Here is a 27,911-nt window from a genome sequence, read left to right on the forward strand (position 1 = left end):
CATATTTTTGTTTTTATGTCAGTTGACAAATAATGATTTTTCACCTCTTTTTCTTGTTGATAACCCTGATACAATCCCAGAGTACAGCAGAAGCTTTGTGAAGGAGTATTCATAAGAGAATATAATTAGTAAAATAAATATTAGTTTGTGTCTAGCGTCAAATGAAACCTCAGTGTCCCACAAAAATAATTATTTAAGTCTTTCATTTCAAATTTTTAAAACTTGTAATATTTTTGTTTCTTGGCAGGAAAAATCAGGTCACAACCCAATTACGAAATCTGGGCATTTTTGAGACGTGTTTGAACAGGAGTTTAACATCCTGTCATCCTGTTTTTCCACTTTTACCGACACAACACAAACGTCCCATCCTTACCGCAGACCCCGAATGCAGCAGTAGTAGAGGGGCGTGGCTAACCTGACACAACATGGAAGGTGTGCAGATGACATCATCACCAGCAGCAGGTAACAGCCTCCACCCTGGAGCAGCAGGAGCAGGAAGTCCAGCAGAGACACACGATCCACCCTCGGCTCTTTACCTGAACAGGTAAGAAAACCAGCAGCACCAGAACCCTGAACTGGGACTGGACCAGGAGCAGGTACTGTGTGTGTGTGTGTGGGTTTAGTGTGTGTGTGTGTGTGTGTTATTTGAAGGTTAAAGAGGTGGTTTAAAGCTGGGAGTAGTGTGTGTGTCAGTGTGTGACCATGACTAAGGTGTGTTTGTGTGTTTTTCTCATATGTTTGTTTTCATTTTTCATTTGTTTGTGTTTTTATTTCAGTCAATCAACCAGAAACTCTTACTGTACGGTGCTTTTCTTCATTTCGACGTTTTGTTTGCTGCTGTTTCAGTATTTTCTTTAAATCCAGCCTCACATTTTGGAATCAGATCTCAAAGATAGAGTTTCACTGAGTTTCAGATTATTATTCATACAATCGTGGTGTGAAGATCGAGCAGTTTTTCCATAAAATTAATGTAAAAAAAAAGCAGTAAGTCGTTACTGTGGTTTAAGGACACAGGTCAGAGATTGATGTCATCAGACTGCGTCTAACTCGAAACTGAGGGGCTGCACTCACCAGAGGGGGATTAGGTGTTGAAGATTTAGAGTTAAATTTATTTACTTGACTTTTATCTTTAAGAGCTGTGGTAAGCCGTCACGTAGCATTAAATCATGAGTTAGCTGTGCCGTGGAGTGTAGAAACCGTCTCTTTATTTTGATCTTTGACGGGAAACTCCAGGGTTAAAGCGTTAGGCTTTGTTTGGACGTGTTAATGTTTGAAGCAGGTGTTAATGGTTAATCTGTCTTTGGTGATGACTGAAACTTAAAGCAAACTACATTCTCTCGGTTCACAAATCCCTTCTCCAAACATATCTTCTCAGGATCAGGTTAACCGCTGAGTCTTAATCATGCAAAGAAACAGTGACACAGAAACAGGAGGGAACAAGACACAAAACATACAGATTTAGATTTATAGGCTTAATTTTAGCTGTTTGTTACTCTCCAAGAACTATAAATTTCAACATGTAGATCTGAAATAGAGCCCAGACATGGTTTGTCGTCATGTTTGGCGTTTATTTCTGTTACAGACTGGAACGAAAGACAAACAAGACGCCATAAAACTCAACCACAGTGGTCTGTGAGTCAGACATAAGTAAGACCAGGGGCTGATGTGGCCTGAGGTTTGGTCACACCTCTTATGAGGTTAACCTTAGACCATGGGACCTGCAACCTCTTTCCTTCCTGCATATCACCCTCAGCCTAATACCCGCCCTATCTACTGTTCTGTCATCTCTGGATTTAAGCAGAGAAAGACTCAAAGGCTCTGGGTACCCTTCACTCTCAGCTTGGAGCCAGTCACAGAATGACTTTAGCTCAAGGAGCTGGTCCCTTAAATGGTTTTAAATCTAAAATGGAAGTTGTGGACACTGGTTTTATAAGATGTTAGTGATTCAGCTTTACTGTTTAAACCATTGATTCACAGAAAGTTATTTTAACCCATAGTCTTGTTTTATGTTGACTATGCTTTGTCTCTTTTTGTGCTTCCTGTGTGTAACTTTGTGTTTTTGCTGCTGCCTGTCTCAGCCAGGTCCCCCTATAAAACAGAGTTTTTGATCTCAGTGGGACCGACCTGGTTATATATGGTGAAATACCTGCCAAGGGACTGCAGATGTAAAATAGCTTTAAGCTAACTCTGGTACAATGCATCAAATGGTGACATGTATGTAAAATATTGTACATGGTCCCTTTATAATTAAATTAGGTTAAATTAAAAACAAATACAATGTGTTAAAGGACAGTATGTTATGGTACAATGCTGCGCTATGGCAGTGTTACAGTACTGTGTGTTACTCTACTGTGTGTAACGCTATGGTATAAACGCTACTGTGTGTAACGTTATGGTGCGTAACACTACTGTGCGTTACAATATAGTACGTTACAATAAAGTGTGTTACAATATGGTGCGTTACAGTATGGGGCATTACGCTTCTGTGCATTACAATAAAGTGCGATACAATATAGTGCGTTACAATAAAGTGTGATACAATAAAGTGCGTTACAATATAGTGCGTTAAAATATAGTGCGTTACAATATAGTGCGTTACAATAAAGTGCGTTACAATATAGTGCGTTACAATACAGTGTGTTAAAATATAGTGCGTTACAATATAGTGCGTTACAATATAGTGCGTTACAATATAGTGCGTTACAATATAGTGCGTTAAAATAAAGTGCGTTAAAATATAGTGCGTTACAATACAGTGTGTTAAAATATAGTGCGTTACAATGTAGTGGGTTACAATAAAGTGCGTTACAGTATGGTGCATTACACTACTGTGTGTTACAATATAGTGCTTTAAAATATAGTGCGTTACAATATAGTGTGTTACAATATAGTGCGTTTCACTATGGTGTGTTACAATATAGTGTGTTACAATAAAGTGTGTTACAATAAAGTGCGTTACAATATAGTGTGTTACAATATAGTGTGTTACAATATAGTGCGATACAATATAGTGCGTTACAATATAGTGTGTTACACTACTGTGTGTTATGCTACAGTGCGTTTCGCTACAGTGTGTTACAATTTGGTGCCTTAAAATATGTTGCGTTATGACATCATGTTTTACACTACAGTGTGTTCTGCTACTGTGTGTTACACCATGGCGTGTTATGATAGGGTGTGTTAAGATAAGGTGCATTATAATACAGTTTTTCACCATTCTGTTTGGTGTGTTGGGGTACGTTGCGTTAGGTTTGGTTGCGTTGTGTTGGGATATAATGAGTTATGATGGGTAATGACAAGGTACAGTACATTAAGACTGATAAGATGCAGTATGTAATGATACAGCGCGTTTTGATACAATACCATGGGATATCAGTCAAAATGTTTACAGTTGATAATGTGATAGATCTTTATATTATGCTTTTTTGACATTTTATGGATTAAATTGCTCGATCTTACAACCATGAAGAAAAAATAGCAACTTCTTAAAACAGTGCAGACCTCTTATTCCAGGTTGTCAATAAAAAAAGAAAAAGAAAATGAAAAGGTGGCTTTAAAAGCTTCAGAAAGTCAGAGCTGCTGCTGCTGGGTTACACCGTCCTACCTCTGAGTTATTGTGCCTCCACCTGACGGTGCACACTCACAGCTGCAGGCTCACTCTGTGCTCTGCTCTGAATGACTCGTAAACGTGTGCTGAAGTCATTTCACTGACGGTCTGAACAGAAGTGACCCGACTGGTCCGACCACCTCCAGACCTGGGAGCGGCAGAGAGGCCTTAAACACACTTTACTGACTCACTTCTGCAAACTGAAATTTAAGCATTGAAATCTGACTTTTGGATCAATCCGCAGATGATGAAACAGGAAGTAGGAAGGGGAACACGTGGTCAAAGAGAGTTTTTCTCGAATCCTGCAGAGCTTCAGAAAAACAGGAAGTCACTCAGATAAAGGAGCATTTCAGGAAAAGGGTCAGAGAAACTTTTCTGTCTCTGCTTCATGTCTGAACTCGCTCCCACTCCTCCCTCTATCCAGTCAAACCACTCGCTCTGTGCTCCAGCGTCGCTCTGTCACTCAGCCAATCACGTATCAAAGATCACTGACACACATTTTCTCAGAGAGGAAGTTAGAGCGTAAAGTAAAATCCAGCTTCCTGTTTGGCTCCTCTGGATGTTTGAGATGTGATTCTGAATTATCTGCTCATGGTTTCACACACTGAACAAATAAAATCACATGTATTTTGTTTCCTCCACAGTGCAACCATGAGGTGGCGCTCATCAACTCTACCTCTCCTCCTCCTCCTCTTGTCCTTCCTCGCCTCCTCAGCCTGGGGGAAAAAGAAGGAGTTCAGGATCTGCGCCTACAACCTGCAACAGTTTAACGCCGCGAAGGCAGCGAACCACAGAGTGATGCACACTCTGACACGGGTAACGAGTTTTTAGCTCACGCTCTTAAAACAGGATCCACCCTATTCCTAGAAGGCCTGTTAGTCAGAAAGTCTGATGGTCAGAAGGTCAGTTAGTCAGAAAATAAGAGGGCTCTTTAATCAGTAAGCTCATTAGTAAGAGGGTCTTTAAAGGGATAGTTCAGTTTTTTGTGTCTGTGGATGTCTCCTCCTTTCTGTCTCCATCTGTAGCAGCTCTTCTTCTGTGTGCTCCGGTTCATACAGGTATCCTTTTGGTTCCAAAGTGAATGAAACTTCATCGTCGCTGTCATAGTCACTCATTTTGAATTTCCTACGCTGCCTCACAATCCTTAGAGTACAAACAAAAGAATTACGATACTTGATCAAACTAACACGAGGCTACAACCGGCGCCCGAAGCATAGCTTGTTTACATTCCCTACAGCTGAAAGGAGGAGGGGGGACGGAGCGCACTAGCGCTGCGCGGAAGGACACATGAGTTAGTTAGATCCAGATAAATGTTTATATTTCCGGAGACTTAATGCACTTAAAAAATATTTTATGTATCGTACTCTTAAACTGTGGTATTACTTTTTGATTTTAGTTCTTGTAGGCAGAGAAAATAGCCTTTGAATTTGGTACCGTCTGTCCCTGTTAGCGTCTATTTCCTCGTCACCATCGATTAAAGTTTGTGTCTTACTGAGGGAGAGGAGACAACTTTCTACTGTATCTAATGTCCTTAGTGGTCACATAGAGCTCATACAACCCCACTTCAAAAAAACTGAACTATCCCTTTAAGTTGGAAATTAAGAAGGCCTGTCAGTCAGAAAGCTGGTTACTCAGAGGGTCTGTTTGTCAAAAGGTTGATTAGTCAGAAATCAGAAGGTCTGTTCATCAGAAAGTCTGTTAGTTTGAAGGCCTTTTAGTCAGGGGGCTCTTTAGTCAGAAGGACTATTATTTAGAAGGCCTACAAGTCAAAAGGCCTACTTGTCAGACCCATTAGTCTGAAGGCCTGTTAGTTAGAAAACTATTTTTGATTTCATTGATACACTTACATCAAAAACAGTTTTTGAACTAACAGACATTCTGACTAATGGGCCTTCTGATTTTCTGACAATGAGCCAGCTTTGTGATGCTCAGACTCTGATCGTATCTGTCTGTTTGTTCTGTGCAGATTCTGGCTCGCTGTGACATCAGCCTCCTGCAGGAAGTGATGGATCCTCAGGGTAAAGCCATAAAAACTCTGGTGTCGGCTCTCAACAGGTACAGTGAAAGGTATCCGCCCACACTGACTGAACTCACTAACCTCGGCTTCCTCTGCTGCTCCCTGGTGGTCGGAGGGTCTGTAGGAATGATACATTTTATTTTCCTGCAGCTCAATACTTTGTTCCATTTCGAGCTTTTAATTGGACCTGATCTGCTTTAGTTTCAATAATAAACTGGAGAAAAAATGTTGAAAACTTTTGAGCAGTAGTGTAAATTTTTGAAGATTTGTTAAAAGACGCCCTCTCACAGACCTGCCGTACACTTCCTGACTGGTTGTCGCTGATTTTCTCGTACCAAATATTTTTAAAACCTGTAAAAAAAAAATCAGAAGTCGTGTTTTGTAGATGGAAGTTTAGGGTTAATGAGTTCAGCTACTCAGACAGTGATACTAACACTGCATCATGTGTTTTAATACCTTCCTGTATGTGTCTGCCTTCAACAGGGAAACTGACAGGTACAGTGGACTCTATGAGCATGTCAATCGCCGTCTAATTCAAATTAATCATTCCAGTTTAATCACTGTCTTTACTAATCCTAATCCCTGTAATGAGAAGTGAGAGTTGATGTAGTTCAGTTACTGATGAAGACTTTCAAACTCTGACAGAAGGTTAGCGCCATGATAAAAACTATGTATTATTATTATTATTTATTTTTAAATTATGACTTTATACTCGTAAATTTATGATTTTTTTTCTTGTATATTTATCCGATTAATCTTGTAATTTTTTAATATTTTTCTTTAACATGGCCCTAATCCTCTGTTGTATCAAGCAGATCTGACAGACTGAGAGGAAAGACTTTTTACAGGCTCATTAATCGGGTGAATAAACTGAATTACAGATGAAAGTGTTACACCAATTAACCCCTTAAACACACTGGTCTACATAACATAATAATGCAGTTATTAAGCAACATAAAACATGTCTTTATCTTCACAATAAAGACAAAAAGACCAAAAAAAAAAAAAGTGAAATTCTATACGTAGTTAAATCATTGGATAATCATCTATACAAGTTGAGATTTATATTTTTTAATTTATAAATTTTTTTTTTTTTTTTTTAGAAAATGAAATTTAAAAATATGCAAAAAAATAGAACTTAGAAAAATTAAAAAGTGCAGCAATGAACAAATGGAATTTAATACATTTGCAAAAAAAAGTTTAAAAATTTGCAAATATTTAGAAACTTTTTGAAATTTCAGAAAGTTGCAAAAAAATGCAACAAATTGCAAAAAAATGCAAAAATGTTGAAAACTTTTAGAAAATTAAATATTGCAGAAATAAACAATGAAATTTAATATAGTTGCAAAAAATGGTACCAATTGAAGATATTTTTGAACCTTTTTGAAGTTTGAGAAAGTTGCAGAAAAAATTGCAAAAAAAATGCAAAAAAGTTGAAAATTTTAAAAAAGAATAAAAAGCCCCAAAATAAACAAATGTAATTTAGTAAATTTGCAAAAAAAAAATTAAAAATGCACATATTTAGAAAGCTTTTAGAAATTTCAGAAAGCTGCAAAAAATGGCAAAAAATGGCAAATATCGAGAAACTTTTTGAAATTTTAGAAAGTTGAAAAAAAAAATGCTTTAATGTTGAAAATTATGCAAAAAAAATGAAATTTTGAAACTTCATAAAATTAAAATAAATTGAATTACTGCGAATTACTGTTTCCTCTTGCACACAGTTCATTGGCTGTGATACCACCAACAATCATAGGGGGCAGTGTTGAACTTTGTGACTTTTATAAAGAAAATAAATGTTAATCAGGAATCATTCTGGTCTTATTTTGGCGAACATTTTAAGAGGAATTTTTTGCTCAACCAACCTACCAGGAGGCTAAACTTGCACCCACTGAAATTTGACACCTAGTGGCCATCAGAGAGAATGCAGGTTCAGGGCATCTCAGCATTGACTAAAGTTTTTGAGCCTGTTTTTCCACACACAGCTCGGCTTCACCAACACCTTTGCTCTTTTCCTAACACACGCATGACTGACGGTTTCTGTGGGACCATTAAAAATCACTAATCTACGTAGCATGAGAAGCATGATCCTTTACCCTCTGAATAAGAGCTCTTTGCATGAGTGGATGCTTTAAACAGATCATTACAAGGGGAAACATGCTCAGATACTTGAGTTAGATTGAGGGTTAAAAAATTAAACTAAATTAAATTGAATTAAATTAAATCAAATTAAATAAAAAAATTAATCAAATTAAATTAAACAGAATAAAAATTAAATTAAATTAAATTGAATAAAAATTAAATTAAATTAAATAATTAAATTGAATTAAATTAAATTGAAATTTTAAATAAAATTAAATTAAGCTGAATAAAAATTAAATTAAATTAGATTAAATAAAAATAATATTAAATTAAATTAAATTAAATTAAATTAAATTAAATTGAATTGAATTGAATTGAATTGAATTGAATTGAATTGAATTAAATTAAATCAAATCATTAAATAACAAATCTCAGCCCATAGTAGATCTACACCAGGTCTTCACAGTCTCTGACCTGGCTTCAAACACTAAGGCTTACCCAAAGCTCCGCCCTCAACAGGCTGCCAGAGAGCTAGCCAATCAGAGGGAAGGGGGGTCAGTCTTAAAGAGACAGCAGCTAAAACAAAATGTTTCAGACAGAGGCTGAAATAAGGGTTTACTTAAACAGAGCTTTTCTTTGATCTGTAAATCATGTAAAGATACTACGGGGGCACCAGAGGGACAAAATAAATACTAAAAAATACATCCATAACCTGGTCTTTAATTTAGTGATAAAAACATTGAATTTTCTGAAACATCAGTAACATTTAAAGGTGATTGATCTGATTCTGGATGCAAACATGTAAATCAAACACCACCTGTACCTACCTGCTACCTGCTGCTCACCTGAGAAAGTAGAGATCCAGATGATGGTTTCCTGTCCGCTGTGACTCAGTCATCGTCTGTCTCTCCATTAGGTATGAGAGCTACAAATACAAGTCGCTGTCCAGTAAAAGTTTGGGGACGTCTCTGACGAACATGCAGCAGTACGTCTTCATCTACAGGTGAGACTCTGAGCCCGACGCCTCTTCAGGTGTGAAGCTCGTTCTGTGACTCATGAGCGAATCTCTCCTCACAGGACGGACACGGTGAGCGTGCTGGACCAGTACCAGTACCAGAAGAAGCAGTCCTTCGTCAGAGAGCCGTTCGCCGTTCATTTCCAGAGCGAGAAGACAGGTGAGGGGACGTAAAGAAACACACCTGGAGCAGGTCGCTGCAAGGTCAGGCTCTCACTTTCCCACTTCCTGTCTGCGTGTTTTCTTTTTCTCCACAGCAATCAAGAAGTTCGTGTTAGTCGCTCTGCACACGGCGCCCGAGAAGGTGGTTCAGGAGCTGGATCGGCTCTACGACGTCTTCACGGAAGTCACCAAGAAGTGGGACAACCAGGTGAGGAGGACGTTTGCAATGATACCAGGCTCCCTGTGCACCACAGACTGCAACCTCCTCTAACTGTGTGTGCATGTGTGTGTGTGTGTGTGTGTGTGTGTGCAGAACGTGATGTTCCTGGGAGACTTCCACGCCGGCTGCGCCCACATGACGAAACACGACAAGAAAAAGATCCGACTCTTCCAGACGAAGTTTTCCTGGCTGATCTCGGACAAAGTGGACACGACCGTCAACGAGGACAACAGCTGTGCTTATGACAGGTGTGTGTAGGTGTGTGTGTGTAGGAGAGTAGTTTGTTGAATTTCTTCAATGTTTTCAACGTGTGTGTGTTTCAGGATCGTGGTGCATGGAAAATCCTTCCTGAAGGGGATCAGTCCATTCTCCGCCAAAGTCTTTAACTTTGGCAAAGAGTTTAAAATCTCTCGCAGTAAGGTTCGTGTAAAAGCTGATGTTCATTTTTTTAACTTTCCTCTACATGTTAACTCTTCTTTAGTTTGACTCTGCGCTCTGTTGCTTCTGTCTGCCAGGTGCTAGAAGTGAGCGATCATTTTCCTGTGGAGGTGAAACTAAAGAGCTCCGCCCTCCTCCTACAGGCCACACCCCTTTTAATACTGCTCAGCCTCTGCACGGTCATCCAATCCTTCCTGTCCACTCTGTGATCGTTTGGTTGAGTCTGTTCCCTGATCTGTCCTCTGATCTCTCTGAGTTTTCTGGAAGATGAATCTGTCCCTGGTTCGTCAGCAGTTTTTAAAACAGGCTGTTTTATAGATTGTGATCATGTATTTTAGAAACTTCCCACAGTGCACTGGGGCCACACTGAAGAATAACTATAAGACTAGAACAATCAAATCTAGAATCAAAAGAAAGGTCATGTTCATCATGTAGTGTGCACAGACTTTTTGAAAGCCAGGGTCGAAAAGAAGAAAAGGCACATACCGCAAGTTCTCGCACTAAGTTCCACTGGTTGTGATGGCACATTAGCACACATTTTTGCCACCCAAGAAAACAGTTAAAGGTGTTTTTCAAAACCAAAAGAACACTTGACCAATGCTTTGGCCGCCAAAAGACTACTTAACTTATGTTTTGGCCCCCAAAATGTGTCCTTAGTGCATGTTTTGGCCCCAAAATGAAACTTAATACCCCTTTTGGCCCCCAAAGGCCACTTAGGAACATGTTTTGGCCACCAAGAAACAACGCGAGTGCATGCTTTGCTCCCCAAAGGGTGACTTTAGTGCATGTTTTGGCCCGAAAATGCTACTGGACTGCTTTTAGGTCTACTTAAGTGTGTGTTTTGGTGCCCAAAAAGCCATTTGAGTGCATTTTTTGGCCCCCAAAATGAAACTTAATACCCCTTTTGGCCCTCAAAAGCCACTTTGTACATGATATGGGCCCCAAAATGCCTGTTAAGACCCAAAGAAGTGATGCGTGTGCATATTTTGGCCTTACGAATGCCACTTGAGACTGCTTTTTGGCCCCCAAAATGCCACTTACGAAGATGTTTTGGCCACCAAGATGCCACTCAAGTATGTGTTTTGGCCCCCAAAGGATGACTTTAGTGCATTGTTTGGCCCCAAAATGGGACTTAATACCACTTTTTGGCCCCTAAAATGCCACTTTGGAACATGTTTTGGCCCCCAAAAGGTGACCGTGGTGCATGTTTTGGCCCCAAAATGCCACTCAAGACTGCTTTTTGGCCTACTAAAGTATGTTTTTGGCCCCCAAAATGACACTTAAGACCGCAATTTGGCCCCCAAAGGCAACTTTTACATGATATGGCCCCTAAAGTGCCCCCCGACAGAACTTTTTGGCTCCCAAAATGTCACATAGGGAAATGTTTTGGCCCCCAAGACACCACTGAAGTGCATGTTTTGGCCCCAAAAAGGCAACTTTAGTATGAATTTAGGTGCCTTAAATGTCACTATAGTACATGTTTTGGCCCCCAAAGGGCATCTTAATGCATGTTTTTTTTTACAATCACTGGGCCATGGGTGCACATCATTGTTTAGTTTTATTAGAAAGTAACTTTGTCCGGTTAAATTAGCCTGAGGCTAAGTTGGGTTAAAGACGGGCCTATCGTTTTGCCCTTATATTGGAAAAACTTGTCAGTTTAGAAAATGAGAAAATTCACTTGTCATATTCACTCTTCCCCCTGTTCAGTGTGAGCTGATAGTGAAATAATCTCTCCAGACTAACATCATGTTTTGAACCAGGCTGTAAACATGTCTGGTGTAAAGATCGGCTTTTTGAATGGGTGTTTGTGGTTTTTGCTGCTCCTACAGACAGCCTCCAGTGGACACTCATGGAACTGCAGTTCCAGACTGGAATTCTCCCCTTACTCAGTCAGAAACATCTTAAACAGACTCTGGTTCTTGCACAGTCCTTCAAAGTTCAGGTTTTGTCACACATTTTTTTTAAAATAGACATTCCTGAGATGCTTTAAATTCCTCATCCTAGCACATATTGCTCACTGATCTTCTAGTTTTTCCCCCTTCAAAATAAAAAACAAGCTTTTTAAAGACAAAAACTAAGACTTCTTATCATCAGCTGTATTTTTCTTCTCAATCCACGGCTTATTTCTTAAATTATTACAACCCATTTTTTTCTTAAAGGTGACACAGATGCTCTGTAGATCAAAGTTTGTCTTCAGCTGTATTATTTACATTTTAAACAGAAGCTCATCAGCCATCATACTAATATGATATTTACTTCTCTGTTTTGCTGATTTCTGCACAAAGAGGGATTTTTACCTCAGTAGTTCTCTGTAGATTTGATGTTAAACTTCCTCAGATTCAGTGCCGTGCAGCCAAGCAGAGATTTAACACCAAAGATGTTAAAACAGTGCCAAATATGTTTATTTTATTTTATTTTTTAATTGAGCTATAAACTTAAAATTAAGATGTATTAAGTCGTCTAAGTGATGACGTCCTTCTTCAGATTTTCCATCTTTCAGAGAGACATGTGGAGCAGTGTTCATGTCGACTTTTTAAACACATTTTGAATAAATGTACAAACTGTATTTTAAATTTTGAATCATTTTTTAATTTTGATCATTGTTGGAGCAGGTAATAAGTGAAATTTTGTTTTTTAATCATCTTCTCTGTTTTTGTTTGTCATGCCTCTCTGTACAGAAAGTGATGTAAATATTCAATGTCAGGAGATATTTTAAAATGTGTTTCTGATGTTTTTGTATGTTTTTAACTCTCAGTAAAATTTCGTATGTTGAAATAAAAAATGATAATGAGGTCATTGAATGATTCCTGAAAATTCCTCCAAAATGTATTTTCTGTATTTGAAGTGTTTACATTATGATTTAGAACCTAAGGAAGTCAAAACTCAATCACTGAAGCTCAAACACTTAGTTCAAAAAGCCTTATTTGAACAAGGTAATGCTTAACAGAAGGGAAGACAAATAAAATACAAACTTTACAGAAAGGAAGACAGTTTTCAGTCAGGGAGAATGATGTAAAAGGTTTTTGACTTTTCATGTGTCAGACAATAAGGCAGTGAAAAAGAATTATTATTATTATTATTATTATTATTATTATTATTATTATTATTTTATTTTATTTTATTTTATTTTATTTTTTTTTACATTTTTATTATTAATTTATTTACTTTTTTTATTTTTATTATCATTTTTTAAATTGTTTTTTTTTTTTTTTTTTTTTTTATTATTATTATTTTTTTTTATCCAGCAGGTGACGCTGTGACTCCGGAACAACATGCGTGCTAAGAACAACTTGTTCCACCAACGCAGAAGACACGCTGAGCCCTCACAACAGAGATCGCTTATTGACGGAAAGATGCATCACAAGTCTGAAACGGGGAAAAATACATATGTTCACCAAAGGTTCTCTGTGGAAAAAAAAATCATTTGGTTTCATTAAAAAATGTGTTTTTTTCCCTACTTTTTTGATACTTGATTTTTTTGAAAGTATATGATAGGATAATAAGTTGATTTCAATTGTTTGTTCAAGATCTTAACTGATATTTTACAATATTTAAAAAAACAAATATTTTTCCTCCTCTTTAGATAGTGAGATAAACCAAGTCTGATTTTAAAGGTGTTTGAATTTTTATTTATTTATTTATTTATTTATTTATTTATTTATTTATTATTTTTAGATCACCAGAGAACTGTCTTGGGAAAACAACTTTTGTTTTCTTGAGTTAACATAATGATTTATTCCATTATCTTAAATTTTATCACTTATTTTCTCAAGATACACAATATCAAAACAACAAAGATCAACTTATCTTAATAACTGGAAAACAAAAATTACAATAAAACAGTAGATAATAATTTGAACAGGGATGATTGATTCATGTTTAAGTTTCTATTCTAGGTTTGTCCCTTGTGTAACTGATATTTGTATTTTATTCTTTTGTATTTCCTCGTTTCTGGTCTGCTTGTTTGAACTTCCTGTTCCTTGATTATGTCAAACTTTAGTTAAGCATACTTTAGGGTTATTCTGCTTTTCTGTTGCTAATCGCGCTGTTGGCTCCTTTTCCAAATGTTTTCATTTTTTTCAAAGTACCAATAATTCTTAACTGAAAATTTCAGTAAATGTTACAAACACTCGGTACTGGACCGAACTCGTTGTTGTTGACGGTTCCCTGAAACAGCAGCAGAGTGAGACCTCTCCCCAGCCTCCTCCTGCCCCTCTTTGCTTAAGGTAACGTGGCCTTACCGATCTCCGGCTGCGGCAGCGGTTACCGACTGTTTGTTGTAGATGAATGAGAAACACACGGCTTCAGATTCAGCCTCCACCGTCTGTCAGCCTCCGCAACAGCTCCAGCACTGCCTGCGGTCCCCTGAAGCCCCTCTCTGAGTAACCATGTCCCAGGCTGATCAGGTCCCGGCTTCGGCCCCGGAGGCCGCCGCTGCTGCCGTCCTGGAAGCCCTGAACGCTACGGACTCCAACGGGACCGAGGCGATCAACGCTACGGGGAAATTCGTGGCCACCCCGGAGGGCACAGCGCTGGCGTACGGGAGCCTGGTCTTCATGGCTTTGTTGCCCATCTTTTTCGGAGCTATTCGGTCCGTGAGCTGCTCCAAATCTAAGGTACCTGTCCTTTAAAGTCCTCCTGATGCGGGTTCACTTCAAGCTGGGTTCAGTTAGCATCCACCGGTTAGCTGCTCCAGCTAACGGTGAGCTAACGGCTGTTCAGGTGATTCTCACCGACTTTAAAACATCACGAGTCACATTTATCAACTTAAACACTCTGAAAGATGACTGTACGCTTAAATTAATCTTAAATAATGTAACATCTTCCATGAAAAGCGCCAAACAGCGCCTTTAAAGTCGAAAAATGTCTCTACAGCTGTTTGTTTTCTAACGGTTATTTTCGGTTTAAATTAGCATCTCTGTTAGCTCTCACCTGAACTTGTTGCTCACGTTTCAGACACATTCTGGGTGTTTTTTGGGGCCTTTTGGTGTCAGTTTCATGGTGATATTTCCTCATATCTTCTCTGTTGGTGGTTGGTTGAGTGATGGCATCATGTGTTGATATGTTGCCTCCTTTGTTTACACTCCTGTGGCAACTGTTTACCTGCTGTACTACTTGTACCTGGACATCTGACTGGGCCACATGTCAACCAGGGGAAAGGTTAAAAGTGTTGCATAAATAACACCTTTAATGAAGCTAATCAACATTTAAAGGCAGCTAAGTTGATAATACAGCATTAGACTTTTACTAATAGTGTGTTTAATGTGATTAAACCGATGTTTAATGAGGTTAAAGTGATCACTGAACTGCAGGTGTGTTAGACAGTGACGTGTACAAGAGGGACTATTTGCCCTCACTTTGGGGTTTTTTTGGTGCACATGCGCACTTGTGTCAACAGCTCCCACATCCTCTGTGCAGCATGGAGGTGATGCTACTGCTGTTTACTGTACTTAGGCGCTTCAAATTCATGTTACCCAATACTTATATTCCTCTGCATTTGAAAATCTAACATTTTATGATTTATTCTGCTGTAAAACAAAGATTAGCTCTACTTTTACCAGCAGCAGTGTTAATGTAAAATAAATATATTTGCATTAATACCCTTCAGGTGCACTTAAACAGATACCACTATTGTGAAATTGCTCTATATTGTCCATAATCAATTCAGGAAAGTGAAAAAAATCTAATCTGGACTAGGAGTGAGTCTCTATTTTCAAATAAAACAATAATTGTTTAATAATAATAAATTAAATAGATCATGTGATTACTATTTCATCTTTAAAATGTGTGTTTTATCGTGTCCAAAGTCAAAGCAGCTGTTTACCATCGGTCAGCATGTTTCCTTCAGCTGTTAAACCTTATGGAGATGCTGATTTCATTTCCCAGCAGGACTTGGCTCCTGCCCACAGCACCAAAATGACCACCAGTTGATTTACTGACTGTGATGTTACTGTGCTTAAATAACCAGCTGAATAATTCGACACAAATTCCCAAGAGAGTCCAAAAATCATTTAATAGTACAATCAAATAGATTATGTGACCATTATGTCATCTTAGAAATTTATTTTCTTGTGTTTTCTGGTTGTTTTAGCAGCCCCCTGGTGGTTGTAGGACATACTTATGCATCTTTATTCTCATTTATTGACACATACACTCCAAATAATTTGAGAAAAGATACGTTCCAGTTGTCAGTTAAACAGAGATATGAACAAAAATGAGCTTAAGAACAAATTGTGCTCGTAGAAGTTGACTATATAGACCTCATCAATTCATTTATGATATCGAACCGGTTTGAAACAACTTTGCACTGTCAGTAGGAGATGTTGATTTCATTTCCAGCAAGACTTGGCTCCTGCCGACAATGCCAGAATTACAACTGAACAAGCTTACATCTGTTGGATGATTCCTAAGAGGAAGAAAAACCCGATCCAGAAATAAACACGAGCAGAAAGCAGCTAGCAAAACGACCTGAGCTGAAATCACACCTGAGGGGCGACTGGTGTGTTTAAATGGATATTTGTTTCATCGTACTTTAATTTTTTAATTTCTTGCCAAATTTTTCCAGGTAAACAAAGTGTGAAACGTCTAAAATATTGTTGGGTAACAGTGGATTAAGATTTTAAATCCATCATACTGTACATCAGTGTTGTTGAGCTGGTGAAGATGAACATCTGAAGGGAGCTAATGCGTGTTTTTTCACCTTTTCTATCACTTCTTAAACTGAATATTGTTGAGTTGTGGACAAAATAAGACATATTTTTACGTTTGATGAAGCAAAAATTTAGAGGAATGATCCGTAAATTAATTATGGGTTTAAAACTTTAGTAGTAAAACACGAAGTTGGAGCTGGAGAAGCAGGAGATATGAAGAGTAAGGGGGTACGGTGGCCTGCAGGGACAAACTTGCTCCTCCTGAAACTTTTACACGTCCTCTCTCCTCCTCTTCCTCCTCTTCCTCTTCCTGTCTTCCTGAATCTCTGATCATGAAATAATGACTCTAAACTTTAAAGCTGTGATCCTCTCTGAGTTTGTGACTGATGATTTGATTTGTGGCCGTGCTTTCAGTCTTCCTCCTCTGAATCTGATCCCTCTCTCCCTGTCTGTCTGTCTGTCTGTCTGTCTGTCTGTCTGTCTGTCTGTCTGTGCTCACCTGTCTGTCCATCCATTCTGTCTGTCTATCTGTCTGTAGGAGCTCGGAGAAAATGATTACGATTCTGGGTACAGAGTGAGTATGAGAGCTGCTCCTTTTACAATCCTGTCTGACGTGAGAATGTGAGAAACTGTGAATCTGCAGCTCAGTGTTTCAGGTCAGGACGAGCTGCAGCTCAACATCGTTCATCGCCAAAGTCTTTTCTTTATGTGAAAACAAAGTAAAAACAAACTCTGTCAAAATCAGACTTTCATAACATCACCACCCTATGTTTTTTAGATATTCATTCAGAAATAGAAACATCTCCTCTGTATTTTTTAAACCAAGATTTTTTGAATCACAGACCCTCAACATTGGGACAACACACCTGAGGAAGTAAAGCTCTAATCTTGTAAATCTCGTCTTAAACTCACTTTTAAAGTCTTGCTTTTATGTGATACTGTTTTACTTCCCTGATAGTTTTTGAGCGTCGTCTGCAGCGTTAAAAAAAAAGAGACTTATTCATCATCAAGTGGTTTTTTCCTTTGTTTATGAACCTCTCAAGCACAGTTTCCAAAGAGCAGTTTAGTTTGGTTCGTCTCGGTACGGTACACATTTTGTGGCATTTCCTTTGACTAAAACCAGGACAGGTCCCCAAATTGTTGACCCGTACCGTCCCACTTTTTGGTTCCCTTCTGTTAGGGTGCCAGACATACCGGGTCAGAAACACCGCAGTCCTTCAAAAAGGATAAGGTTTTTGATCTGATCCATACCAGACCAAACTGTATTGATCCGTACCGGACCAAACTGTATGGTCCGTACCGGACCAAACTGTATTGATCGGTACCAGACCAACCTGTACAAATCCGTACCAAACCAAACTGTACAGATCTGTACCAGACCATCTGTAATGATTCGTGCCGGACCAAACTGTACAGATCCGTACCGGACCAAACTGTATTGATCCGCACCAGACCAAACTGTACTGATCTGTACCGGACCAAACTGCACAGATGTGCACCAGAGCAAACTGTACAGATCCGTATCGGACCAAACTGTACAGATCCGTACTAGACCAAACTGTACTGATCTGTACCGGACCAAACTGCACAGATGTGCACCAGACCAAACTGTACAGATCCGCACCAGACCAAACTGTACAGATCCGTACTAGACCAAACTGTACAGATCCGTACTAGACCAAACTGTATAGATCAGTACCAGACCAAAGTGTATAGATCCGTTCCACTTGGTGGAAACAGGGCCTTAACGATCCAGTAACTCCTCTGAGACAGAGCAAAACAAGGATCCTCCTCCTTTCCTCCCCTCTGTCCTCACCTCCTCTGTCCTCTCCACTCATCCTCCCCCTCTCTCCTGTCCTCTGTCCCACTTCCTGTCCCGGAGGAGTTGATGGAGGAGAATAGAAGGAGGTGACTCTCTCAGGGACGCTGCGTCTCTGCCGGTCTGAGTCTTCGCTCACGGCAGGAGGTCAGAGCTGAGCGTAGGAGGAGAGACGACGCTCATGAGGAGGTCGAGCTGACGCCTGACGAGCCAATCAGCTTCTGTTTAGAGAGAGCTGCAGATTCATGAGCGTCCAGAAACGCGTGGGCTACGTTTGGGCCTTTTTGTGTGTTTGTGTTTTTGATTTGCAGCCTGTTTCTCTGAACAGAAACATTTAAGAAATATTTAAGAAATGTAACAAAAACAAAAAAATATCTCGAGCATTTGGCATCACAGATCCAAAATGGAAGAAATTTATTATTAAAAAGCCAGCTTGTGTTTTTCCAACACGACAGTTTATATATAAGAAATGCTTTACAGTCCAAAAACAAACAAAAACAATATTGTAATACCAACATGTTCCACACGGGGGAGCTCTTGGAGCTTTAATTTAAATTTAACGTCATGACGATTTCGTAAACCGAGCTGCAGCTTTGACCTCTGAGAGTTAAAGTAAAATAATCTAAGCCTATTTCTTCATTTACTTTCTTCTTCTTCTTCTTCTTCTCCTTCTTCTTCTTCTTCTTCATTATTTGTAATTGTCAGAAATGGCATCAAATGCTGGAGAGTTTTTCCAGGAGCTTAAAATGACGGTCTAAACGATGTCTTTTTTTGTCCACAACTCAAAAACATTTATTATGAATGTTTTTTGCTAACAAGAAAATTAAAAAATCCACTTAATCTCTTAGAAAAACACTTTTAAAACCTTTTAACACAGAGCGACTGGTCCAGTTAGCGTTAAACCGTCGGAGGAAACTTTAATCTTGAGGGTGTTTGGAGCAGAGATGTGATTCAGTGTCCAGATCAAATGGAGATGTTTGATTTGTTTTGGATTTATTTTTAATTGTCAGTAAAGAAATTTTTATTTGTTTCTGTTTTTTTTCTCCCAGAATGCATCAGACATGCCAGAGACCATCACCGGTCGGGACGCCGCTCGGTTCCCCATCATCGCCAGCTGTACTCTGTTTGGACTCTACCTCTTCTTCAAGGTACGGGGTCTCCTCTGGGCTCGTGCAGGGGCTTGTATCTAACACACACAAAGACACACAGAGGATGGATCTGGATAAACACTCTCTGTCTCTGACACTGAGTGCTGTTTGTGCTGTTTGTGCTGCAGGTGTTTTCTCAGGAGTACATCAACCTGCTGCTCTCCGTCTACTTCTTCGGCCTGGGCGTCCTGGCTCTGTCTCACACCATGAGGTAAACACGCTCAGCAGGAAGCAAACGTCACGCCGCGTCGTGGTCTGAATGTTAACGTAGTTTCTGTCTCCCTCAGCCCTCTGATGTCCAGGATCTTCCCCGCCTCCTTCCCAAACAAACAGTACCAGCTGCTGTTCACACAGGGCTCAGGGGAGTCCAAAGAGGGTGAGAGACCACGGTGTGAACACCTGAAACACCTTAAAGTGATACTTTAGGATGGAACAAGTTGGGTCCTATCACAAGGTTTAGGGCAGAAATTACCCCTACAGCAGTGTTTTTGTGCAGCAGAAGCCCAGAGCGCTCACACCAAACACCCCCTCCCTGCTCCTCTGCCGGTTTCCTCTGCACTCAGACGGGGCCATATTTTACTTGACCAAAAACACAAATAAACAGACTCCCACTGAAAAAATCTGATATCAGTCTGCATTCACGCTTTATTTAGAGAATTTTCAGCGCGTTACTTTCACACAAAAACACCGCTAAATAAGGCTCTAGTTCCCATCCTTTGTAATTATTCTCTGCATGCCAACATAAATAGCCTCACGTGCCAGCTATGGCACTCATGCCCTAGGTTGCCTAAAGCTGCGTTTCCACCAAGCAGTACGGGTCGGTTCAGTACGGTTTGGGACAGTTAAGTCTCATCCCGTTTGCGTTTCCACAGCAAACTGTGCCCTCTCGTGGTGGGCGGCGTGTAAGCCGGATGCTGGAAGCCACAGCTGGCAAACAATAGCGCGACGCCGTAGCAGCTTACCCCGCGATTAAATCCAACAAAGAAGAAAACGCGACACAGTAAACAAAGAGCACGGATGGAAGACATGCAGCATTTCGTCCTCTCTGTGATTTTCATGTAACTCTCTGTTACAAAGTGCAATCAAGCTTCCTTTCAGAGAAGTCTGTGAGCCGCAAGGAGAAATGCAGCCGCTGTCGGGGTGAGTGACGATTCTTTTGACCAATCAACCGTCTGCAGTGTGTTGCTCCACCTCCCGAGAGCGGATCGGTTCAGTCTGGCACCCATACGAAAGGGTCCCAAAAAAGTGGGACGGCTCGTCTCGGTTTTTAAGGATCCGTCCAGGGATGAGTCTGTGGAAACGCCACTAAAAGCGCACCGTACCGAGACGAACCGACCCGGACTGCTTGGTGGAAACGCGGCTTAACACACCTAACAACCAGAAATGCCTGAAAAACATGAAACACCAGAAAAAAATAGAAAAATCCAAAACACCAAGCATCTAAAGCACCTAAACCACATGAAACACATGACACATCTGAAAACCTGAAACCTTTAAAACACCTTAAACACTTAAATATCTGAAACACATGAAACACCTGAAACATTTTAAACACATAAAACCTGAAACATGTAAAACACCAGAAACACCTTAAAACCCGAAATGCCTGAAGCCTGGCTCACACTACAGGATTCTTGCCCTGATTTAACACAGATTCGGTCCTCCCCACAATCAGGGAAGAAATCTGGTTGTGGACTAAAATCGGCCCCGATGTTCGGCCAAGATTATCTTCTAGTGTGAGCGGTTGACAGATGAATCTTTAGCCCCACGATCGTCTCACAGACTCGTCGGAGCCGCCCCGATAATTTTCAAACATGTTTGATATTTATCTGGATGATTACAACATTCATTCTCACTGAGGATGACAACAGACAATTAGAAAGAGCCCCAGAGACCAGACAACAGACAACAAACTCAGGCTCAAAGTGAAACTGAAAGGCTCCGGTCAGCTGACTGCGCGCTCCACTGGCCCACTCCAGCCAGTTCAATAATGCCTTTAAAAATAACACATAACCACGCCATTTTCATACAGTAGCAAACTGTTGTTTTATCAGTGATCAGTGTTAGATCATGCCATTATTGGCTGATACAACAACAGTTTCACCTCTGTCCCTCTGCGTGCGCGTAATGGATGAAAGGCACCGCTGCAGACAGCTCCACTTCTTTCTCCTCCTGTCCCACTAGTGCGCTAAAAACCTCAGATCAAACAACTGAGCACATGTGGTGCATCACTCTCTCTGGTCAAATAATCTTGGTGAAATCCTGTAGTGTGTGCTGGTCAGTATTTTCAAATCTTGTTGTTAGTGCGTGCTGTAAGAGAAGATGATCTGTGAAGATTCTCCTCATGTGTGAGATACAACCTGATTTCAGAATCTTTAAGATTTTTAAAATCCTGTAGTGTGAGCCAGGCTTTAAACACCTGAACCACATGGAACACATGACACATCTGAAAAACCTGAAACTTTCAAAAAACCTTAAACTCTTTAAAATCTGAAATGCCTGAAACACATTAAACACTTGAAACATCTGAAACACTTTAAACAAATAGAAATCTGGAACATCTTAAACACCTAAAACATCGAAAACTCCTAAAAACCAGAAATGCCTGAAACAAATGAAACATCTGAAATGGCTTAAACCTTAAAGACCTTAACACCTGAATCACTGACTGAAAGTCAAACAGGTGATCAAATGTGGTTAAACCTGTGTCTCCGTCTCTGCAGAAATCGTGAACTACGAGTTCGACACCAAGAACCTGGTGTGTCTGCTCATCAGCACGGTGGTAGGCGTTTGGTACCTGCTCAAAAAGGTAACACCTGACTCACCTGCCTGAGCAGAAAGAGTTCAAACCACATCAGAAGCTCCTAGCAGCCAATAACCTGCCTGTGTCTCTGTGACATCACAGCACTGGATAGCCAATAACCTCTTCGGTTTGGCGTTCGCGCTGAACGGCGTGGAGCTGCTGCACCTGAACAACGTCAGCACCGGCTGCATCCTGCTGGGGGGGCTGTTTGTCTACGACGTCTTCTGGGTGAGAAACACACACACCATCATCATCATCATCATCATCATCATCATCATCATCACCTGCTCTGTGTAACCCTCTCCTCTCTGCAGGTGTTCGGCACCAACGTCATGGTCACCGTGGCGAAGTCGTTCGAAGCACCAATCAAACGTGAGTGTGTCTGATTCCCTCCTCTCAGGAAGGTTTGTGTCTCACCTGTGTGATCTCACCTGTCCATCTCTTCTTCAGTGGTGTTTCCTCAGGACCTGTTAGAAAAAGGCCTCGGGGCGAGTAACTTCGCCATGCTGGGCCTCGGTGACATCGTCATCCCCGGCATCTTCATCGCTCTGCTGCTGCGCTTCGACGTCAGGTAACGCCTCGTCCTCTTCCTCTCCCGTTCCTCTCTGAGCGTTTGGTGACGTTGCTACTTCCTGTGTGCAGCTTGAAGAAGAACAGCAGGACGTACTTCTACTCCAGCTTCTTCGCCTACATCTTCGGACTGGGCCTCACCATCTTCGTCATGCACACCTTCAAACACGCACAGGTACGTCATACAGAGGTCAAAGGTCACACGCTGCTCAGATGTTAAGCGTTTTGTTGACCTCTGTCTGTCTCTGTCGGCAGCCCGCTCTCCTCTACCTGGTCCCGGCCTGCGTGGGCTTCCCCGTCATCGTAGCGCTGTTCAAAGGAGAGCTCACAGAGATGTTCAGGTGAGTCAACGTCCTCGGCGTCACCTGAAGCAGAAACAGTCTGTGTTTGGTCTGATGGCGCCTCCAGGGTCACACGTCTCACACCCAGAGTGAGCAACGAACCTGTGCAAAAACAGCACCAGACCAGTAGGGGGCAACAACAAAGGTCTTTCAGCAGAAATGACCCCAGAGAAGGAGACAGACAAGCTGTTAGCATCACAGTTAGCCTGTTAGCATGGAGGATCTTCAGCCTGTGCTGGTTTTGATGGAGCTTTATTTCACTGCGGATGGATTTGTTGACTCTTGAAAGGAGTTGAGCTCTTGAGAAAAAGCCTCAAACAGCTCGGGGCAGAGAAACGGTGGACTGAGCGCTCCCCGTCTGAAGCACGAAGACGCAGAGATGGAGCCGGGATGCTTCCTTCTCAAACAGCTTTAGATTATCGTTACAGAGACTCTGAGGAGTTTCTCAGTGATCTTGAATAAGTCTCTCTTCTAGAAATCTGCCTGATCCTAATCCACACTTTAAAATGAGATTATCTGCAACAACGTTGGTTATTCCTACATGCTACTTCTTAGCTTCCTGATCGGGTTGGACAGGATTAGATTAATACAACACGTCTAAGGCTAGAGGCTATAACGTTAGCCAATAAAGTATTACCCAGGCTAAATGCTAAAACACTAGCAAAATGCTAATACTCAAGCTAAAACACAAGCTAAAGGTAAAAACACAAGCTTAAAGCCAAGGCATGAGCTAAATGCTTAAGCACAGGCTAAAAGCTAAGATATGAGCTAAAGGTTAAAACACAGGGTAAAGGCCAAAAGCTGATCTAAATGCTAAAACACTAGCTAAGGCTAATACATGGGCCAAAGGCTGAAGTGCAGGCATAAGACTAAAACCCAGGCTAAATGCTAAACAGTGAGCTAAATCCTAAAATACAAGCTAGAACACGATTTAAGGCATAAAACAAGAGCTTAAGTCCAATACTGATTTTATTGCTAAAACACTAGCTTAAGGCTAATACATGGGCCAAAGGCTGAAGTTCAGGCATAAGACTAAAACCCAGGCTAAATGCTAAACAGTGAGCTAAATCCTAAAATACAAGCTAGAACACGATTTAAGGCATAAAACAAGAGCTTAAGTCCAATACTGATTTAACTGCAAAATGACCAGCTAAAGGCTAATACATGGGCGAAAGGCTGAAGTAAAGACTAAAGGCTAAAACATGCGCTAATGGCTAAAACATGAGTTTAAGGCTGAAAACCCAGGCTAAAGGAAAAAATACGAGCTAAAGACCAAAACCTGATTTAACTGCTAAATCACTAGCTAAAGGCTAATACGGGCTTTAACCCATGTATTAGCCTTTAGCTAATGCCCATTTATTAGCCTTTAGCCAGTGATTTAGCAGTAAATACAAGACCAAAGGCTAAAACCCAGGGTGAAGGCTAAAACATGGGCTAAAGGCTAAAACCCAGGCTAAAGGCGAAAACACAGGCTAAAGGTGAGAAAAACAAGCTTATAACTAAAACATGGCTAGAACCAGCAAGGCTAAAACCTTGGCTAAATGCTACACAATGAGCGTAATCCTAAAACACAAACTAAAACACGGGCTTAAGACTTAAACCCAAGCTATCGCCAAACAAGAGCTAAAGTCCAAAACCCTGATATACTGCTAAAAAACTAGCTAAAGGCTAATACATGGATTAAAGTCTCATATATATATATAAGATATAACACAATGTAAGGCTAAAACCCAGGATTAATGCAAAACAAAGAGCTAACTCCTAAAACACAAGCTAAAACACTAGCTAAAAGGCTAAAACGTGAGCTAAAGGCTAAAACACAAGCTAAATGCTAAAACCCAGGTTAATCTGTGCTAATGTTGGCTCCAACCCACAGTCAGCAGTTATTCTGCAGTGGTCTGTTCAAACTTGAGAGTCTATCAATAAAATGAAGAGCCAGGTTACGTTAGCTCTGCTTGGTGAGGTTGGAGTTGGTAGATGAGCTCTGGTAGGACAGAACCAGGATTCACTAACGTTACACGTTACAGACACGTCTCAGAGCACCGGGCTGTGAGGAGAGAGAAATATAGCAGCTGCTAAACTATGCTACAAACTGACAAAGTTAGCTTGTTGTCAGGTTTCAAAGTGTAGCTCTACCTAACTGTTGATAAATACCTTACCTCGTAAAGAAAAGTAGAGTTAAAAAGATCTGATCTCCTTTCATTTCCAAAACCTTAAAACCTTTAGTTTGTTGGCTCCCCTTCCTCACCTCCCTCATCTTTAGCTTTGTTTCAGTTTTTTTTTCCTCACCTCTCTGGCTCCTCCCCCTTTCTCTTCACCTTCCTCTGTCTCCATCGAGCTCCTCCCCTCCCTTGGCGGCGTGACGCTCACATCCCTTCGTCTCTTCTGTCGTGTGAAGGAGGAACCTTTTCTCGTGCGTCTGTCCTTCCTGCTTTAATCTGTAGAGCTCAGCAGATTTTAGAGATTATAATCTCACCTCCTCTTTCTCTTTTCTTCTTCTTCTCTTCTCTCCCCTGTTTCCGTCATTTATTCCACCGTTCTTTTCCTCCTCTCCCCTCCCTCCATCGTCTCCCCCCCTCGTGGTTAGCTTTGAGTCGTCAGAGGAGCTCCTCCCGGGCTCTCCCAGGCTCACCTCCTTCCCCACCGTCAGCGGCTCGCCCGCCAGCTTAGCAAGCTCCATGGACGCCGTCTCTAAGGCGACAGGCTCCTCCCCCCGTCGCCGTCACTTACAGCCCACGTCCATGTAGAGGCCCCGCCCACTTCCTCTTTACCCCCTCCTTCCTGTCACACCGAGGCAGGTAACTGCAAAGCTGGGTCACAGAGCGTTTCCAAAATAAAACGTTCCCTAAAAACCGCACAGGGCTTTTATTTTGAAAGGGTTTAACGTCCTCCTCAGTCTGAACGTGGTCGTCTTGATGACTAAACTCAGTCTGTCTCTGTCTCCTCTGCAGGTACGAGGAGGCGCCACCTGAGGAGGCGGGGCCTAAAGAAGAATCCTCAGAGTCAGAGAAAAAGGACCAATAGCATCGCTCACTGCCCCCCCGCCGTCTCCGCCCCCGCCTCTCAAACACGTCTCATCCAGCCTGCTGCCGCCACATTTCACCGAAGCCCCGCCCACCCCCTCGCCGCTCCAGCTTCCTGTTTGTCACCAGGGGGGGGACAGGGAGGGGGGCTCACGTAGCCGAATGTGTTTGTCTCTGATCGCCAAACGGGAGCGGCCGCCGGTCCGCGTGGCGAAGGCTGCTGTCGTGTCAGCGGTGGTGGTTGTTTCATTACAACAGCTCCCACTCGGTGCCTAACCCATAATCCTCTCTGTCTCTGAGCTGCCCGCACACACGACGCCGGGCGTGCGCGGCGTCCCGTTTGTGTGTGTGTGTGTGTGTGTGCAGCTCGCCGGCTCAGATGGACCAGGAACACGTTTTGGTTTTAGACCCAAACGTGAAAAAATCTCTCCGCTTCTTTTTCTTCAAACCTCCCGCTCCTCAAATCCTCGCTCTGCGGCTCTTCGGCGCCGGTTTTCTGCACTTCCTGGTTTATTTGGCGCCGGATCGCCACTCGCTCTGCCTTCTGCTTTCTCACGTCAGCGACTTCTGTTGGTCTCGTTTTCATTTTCACGTCAGAGAGGCCAGAGATTTAAGACCAGAGGGACGATTAATTTTCATTCAGCGACGCGTTCGTCTGTCAGCTGTTCTGTGTTTACACCCAAAGACTGTCACACACACACACACACACACACACACACACACACACACACACACACACACACACACAGAAGTGTACATTCAAACTTTAGGGACCAGACGTTCGGCTCCTCGTCGACCTGTCGCCTCCAGTCTTAAACTTCTGGCCTGTTAGAGGAGAAAAGGGAGGAGGAGGAGGAGCCTCCTCTGCTGAAAACATCCAGTCCTCATTCTCACGTCTTATTGGAGGAGATGCTGAGGGGGCGGGACCATGTGGTTGCCTCGTCCAATAGACTGTGAGAATGAGAAGAGCTCAAACTTCTCTGGTCTTTACGTCAGGTCGAGGTTCCCAGGCAGATTTTCATCGATCAGCTGATGAAGTTTGGTCATAAAATCTGTTTTTGTTGGAAAAATTCAACAAATTTGGAGAAATTGATAAACAATGAAGAGAAATATCCATTTTTTAAATCTTCACATGTCGATTCAGAGACACGTACAGTTCAAGACCAGCCTTTAAATTGTGGCACAGTTTTGTTTTCAAAGCATGAAAAGTAAAATTAAACTTTTATTTTGTCTCTGGAAGTCCATAAATTTCATAAAAGAGCCCAAAACTGAAGCTTTTATTTTGAAAAGCCTCCACAAACACCTGTTTGGAGCATGTCTGATGTTGCTTCACATGTTGACTCGTTTCCAAACAGATTTACAACTTTTTCACAACTTGATTATAATTTTTTTTTTAGGGGAAGATTAAGGCCACTAAAGTTTGCTGTTTTTGATGAAGTTTGAGTTTTTTTTTCTGCAAACTTTTACCAAAAACTTCCCTCGTCTGATCCTCGTCTGTCAGGAGTTGGGCCGACGGATGTTGGTGTTTTTTTTTCTGGAGCCTGATGTGAAGACGAAGCCGCTCTGTCTGGACATTTTCAGCCTCGCGTGATTCTCTGGATGTTGTTGATGTTGATGCTTTATTGAGAGATGCACAGTTTTTGTATTTTGATGTAAAAAACAAAAGTCTAAAAAAACATAAATATGCTCATCTTCAGCTCAGTGACGTTCAGTAGCCTGTCATCGTTTGAAACATGAAGTTCCTGAAATGTTTTTCTTTTTGTTTTTCTTTCTGGTCGCATTTTTGTGCAGGAGGTCGTTTCACGGCCACGACTGTATCGGTTTTATTTGCAATAAACTTTTTGGTGTTTTGATCACCGTATAGAAGCATCACTCTGACTCTGGCTGATTCTTTGATGAGCTGTTATAAAACCTCATTCACTTTGACTCAAGAAAACATTTTTACGTGTTTATTACTGATCTGCTTTCTTTGATTCGGACAGTTTTTAAAAACCAAAGAGGAACCAGAGTAGAGCCCTG

The 27,911-nt window shown here is 41.2% G+C and overlaps 2 protein-coding genes across 7 annotated transcripts; both read left to right on the top strand.

Annotated features, from left to right (window-relative positions):
• The first annotated feature begins 447 nt into the window (after positions 1 to 447).
• Positions 448 to 10,185, top strand: LOC141799530 (deoxyribonuclease-1-like 1). Of its 3 annotated transcripts, XM_074681791.1 has the most exons (10): positions 448 to 544; positions 4,252 to 4,423; positions 5,574 to 5,662; positions 6,108 to 6,119; positions 8,620 to 8,706; positions 8,781 to 8,878; positions 8,976 to 9,088; positions 9,194 to 9,348; positions 9,424 to 9,520; positions 9,616 to 10,185. In XM_074681791.1, exons 2-10 carry the CDS (start codon positions 4,259 to 4,261, stop codon positions 9,745 to 9,747), a joined length of 948 nt encoding a protein of 315 aa, XP_074537892.1. In that variant the 5' UTR covers positions 448 to 544; positions 4,252 to 4,258; the 3' UTR covers positions 9,748 to 10,185. The 3 variants fall into 3 exon arrangements, with proteins under 3 accessions (XP_074537892.1, XP_074537891.1, XP_074537893.1); XM_074681790.1 differs by lacking the exon at positions 6,108 to 6,119 and having other exon boundaries at positions 5,574 to 5,674; XM_074681792.1 differs by lacking the exon at positions 6,108 to 6,119.
• Positions 10,186 to 13,673: 3,488 nt separating this feature from the next.
• Positions 13,674 to 27,755, top strand: hm13 (histocompatibility (minor) 13). Of its 4 annotated transcripts, XR_012599264.1 has the most exons (13): positions 13,675 to 14,154; positions 16,727 to 16,762; positions 19,057 to 19,155; positions 19,284 to 19,366; positions 19,443 to 19,531; positions 21,879 to 21,964; positions 22,061 to 22,186; positions 22,273 to 22,330; positions 22,409 to 22,529; positions 22,601 to 22,703; positions 22,784 to 22,869; positions 25,457 to 25,667; positions 25,821 to 27,755. XR_012599264.1 is itself a non-coding variant. In XM_074682179.1 (12 exons), the coding sequence occupies exons 1-12, from the start codon at positions 13,927 to 13,929 to the stop codon at positions 25,891 to 25,893; spliced, it is 1,188 nt and encodes a 395-aa protein (XP_074538280.1). In that variant the 5' UTR covers positions 13,684 to 13,926; the 3' UTR covers positions 25,894 to 27,754. The 4 variants fall into 4 exon arrangements, 2 of the variants coding, with proteins under 2 accessions (XP_074538282.1, XP_074538280.1); XR_012599265.1 differs by lacking the exon at positions 16,727 to 16,762 and having other exon boundaries at positions 13,674 to 14,154; XM_074682179.1 differs by lacking the exon at positions 25,457 to 25,667 and having other exon boundaries at positions 13,684 to 14,154; positions 25,821 to 27,754.
• The last annotated feature ends 156 nt before the right edge of the window (positions 27,756 to 27,911 follow it).

The sequence above is a fragment of the Halichoeres trimaculatus genome, unplaced genomic scaffold, assembly GCF_033239565.1.
Source record: "Halichoeres trimaculatus isolate MK-OKI-2021-1 unplaced genomic scaffold, fHalTri1.1 fHalTri1_scaffold_11, whole genome shotgun sequence".
Taxonomy (NCBI): domain Eukaryota; kingdom Metazoa; phylum Chordata; class Actinopteri; order Labriformes; family Labridae; genus Halichoeres; species Halichoeres trimaculatus.

Bases quoted from the DNA above. Each gene is read 5' to 3' on its own strand.
- LOC141799530 (XM_074681790.1), top strand. From the start codon at position 4,259: ATGAGGTGGCGCTCATCAACTCTACCTCTCCTCCTCCTCCTCTTGTCC. The intron at 8,879-8,975 runs GTGAGGGGACGT...TTTTCTCCACAG, and splicing joins TTTCCAGAGCGAGAAGACAG to CAATCAAGAAGTTCGTGTTA. The intron at 9,521-9,615 runs GTTCGTGTAAAA...TCTGTCTGCCAG, and splicing joins TTAAAATCTCTCGCAGTAAG to GTGCTAGAAGTGAGCGATCA.
- hm13 (XM_074682179.1), top strand. From the start codon at position 13,927: ATGTCCCAGGCTGATCAGGTCCCGGCTTCGGCCCCGGAGGCCGCCGCT. The intron at 21,965-22,060 runs GTAACACCTGAC...GTGACATCACAG, and splicing joins TTTGGTACCTGCTCAAAAAG to CACTGGATAGCCAATAACCT. The intron at 22,870-25,820 runs GTGAGTCAACGT...TCTCCTCTGCAG, and splicing joins GAGCTCACAGAGATGTTCAG to GTACGAGGAGGCGCCACCTG.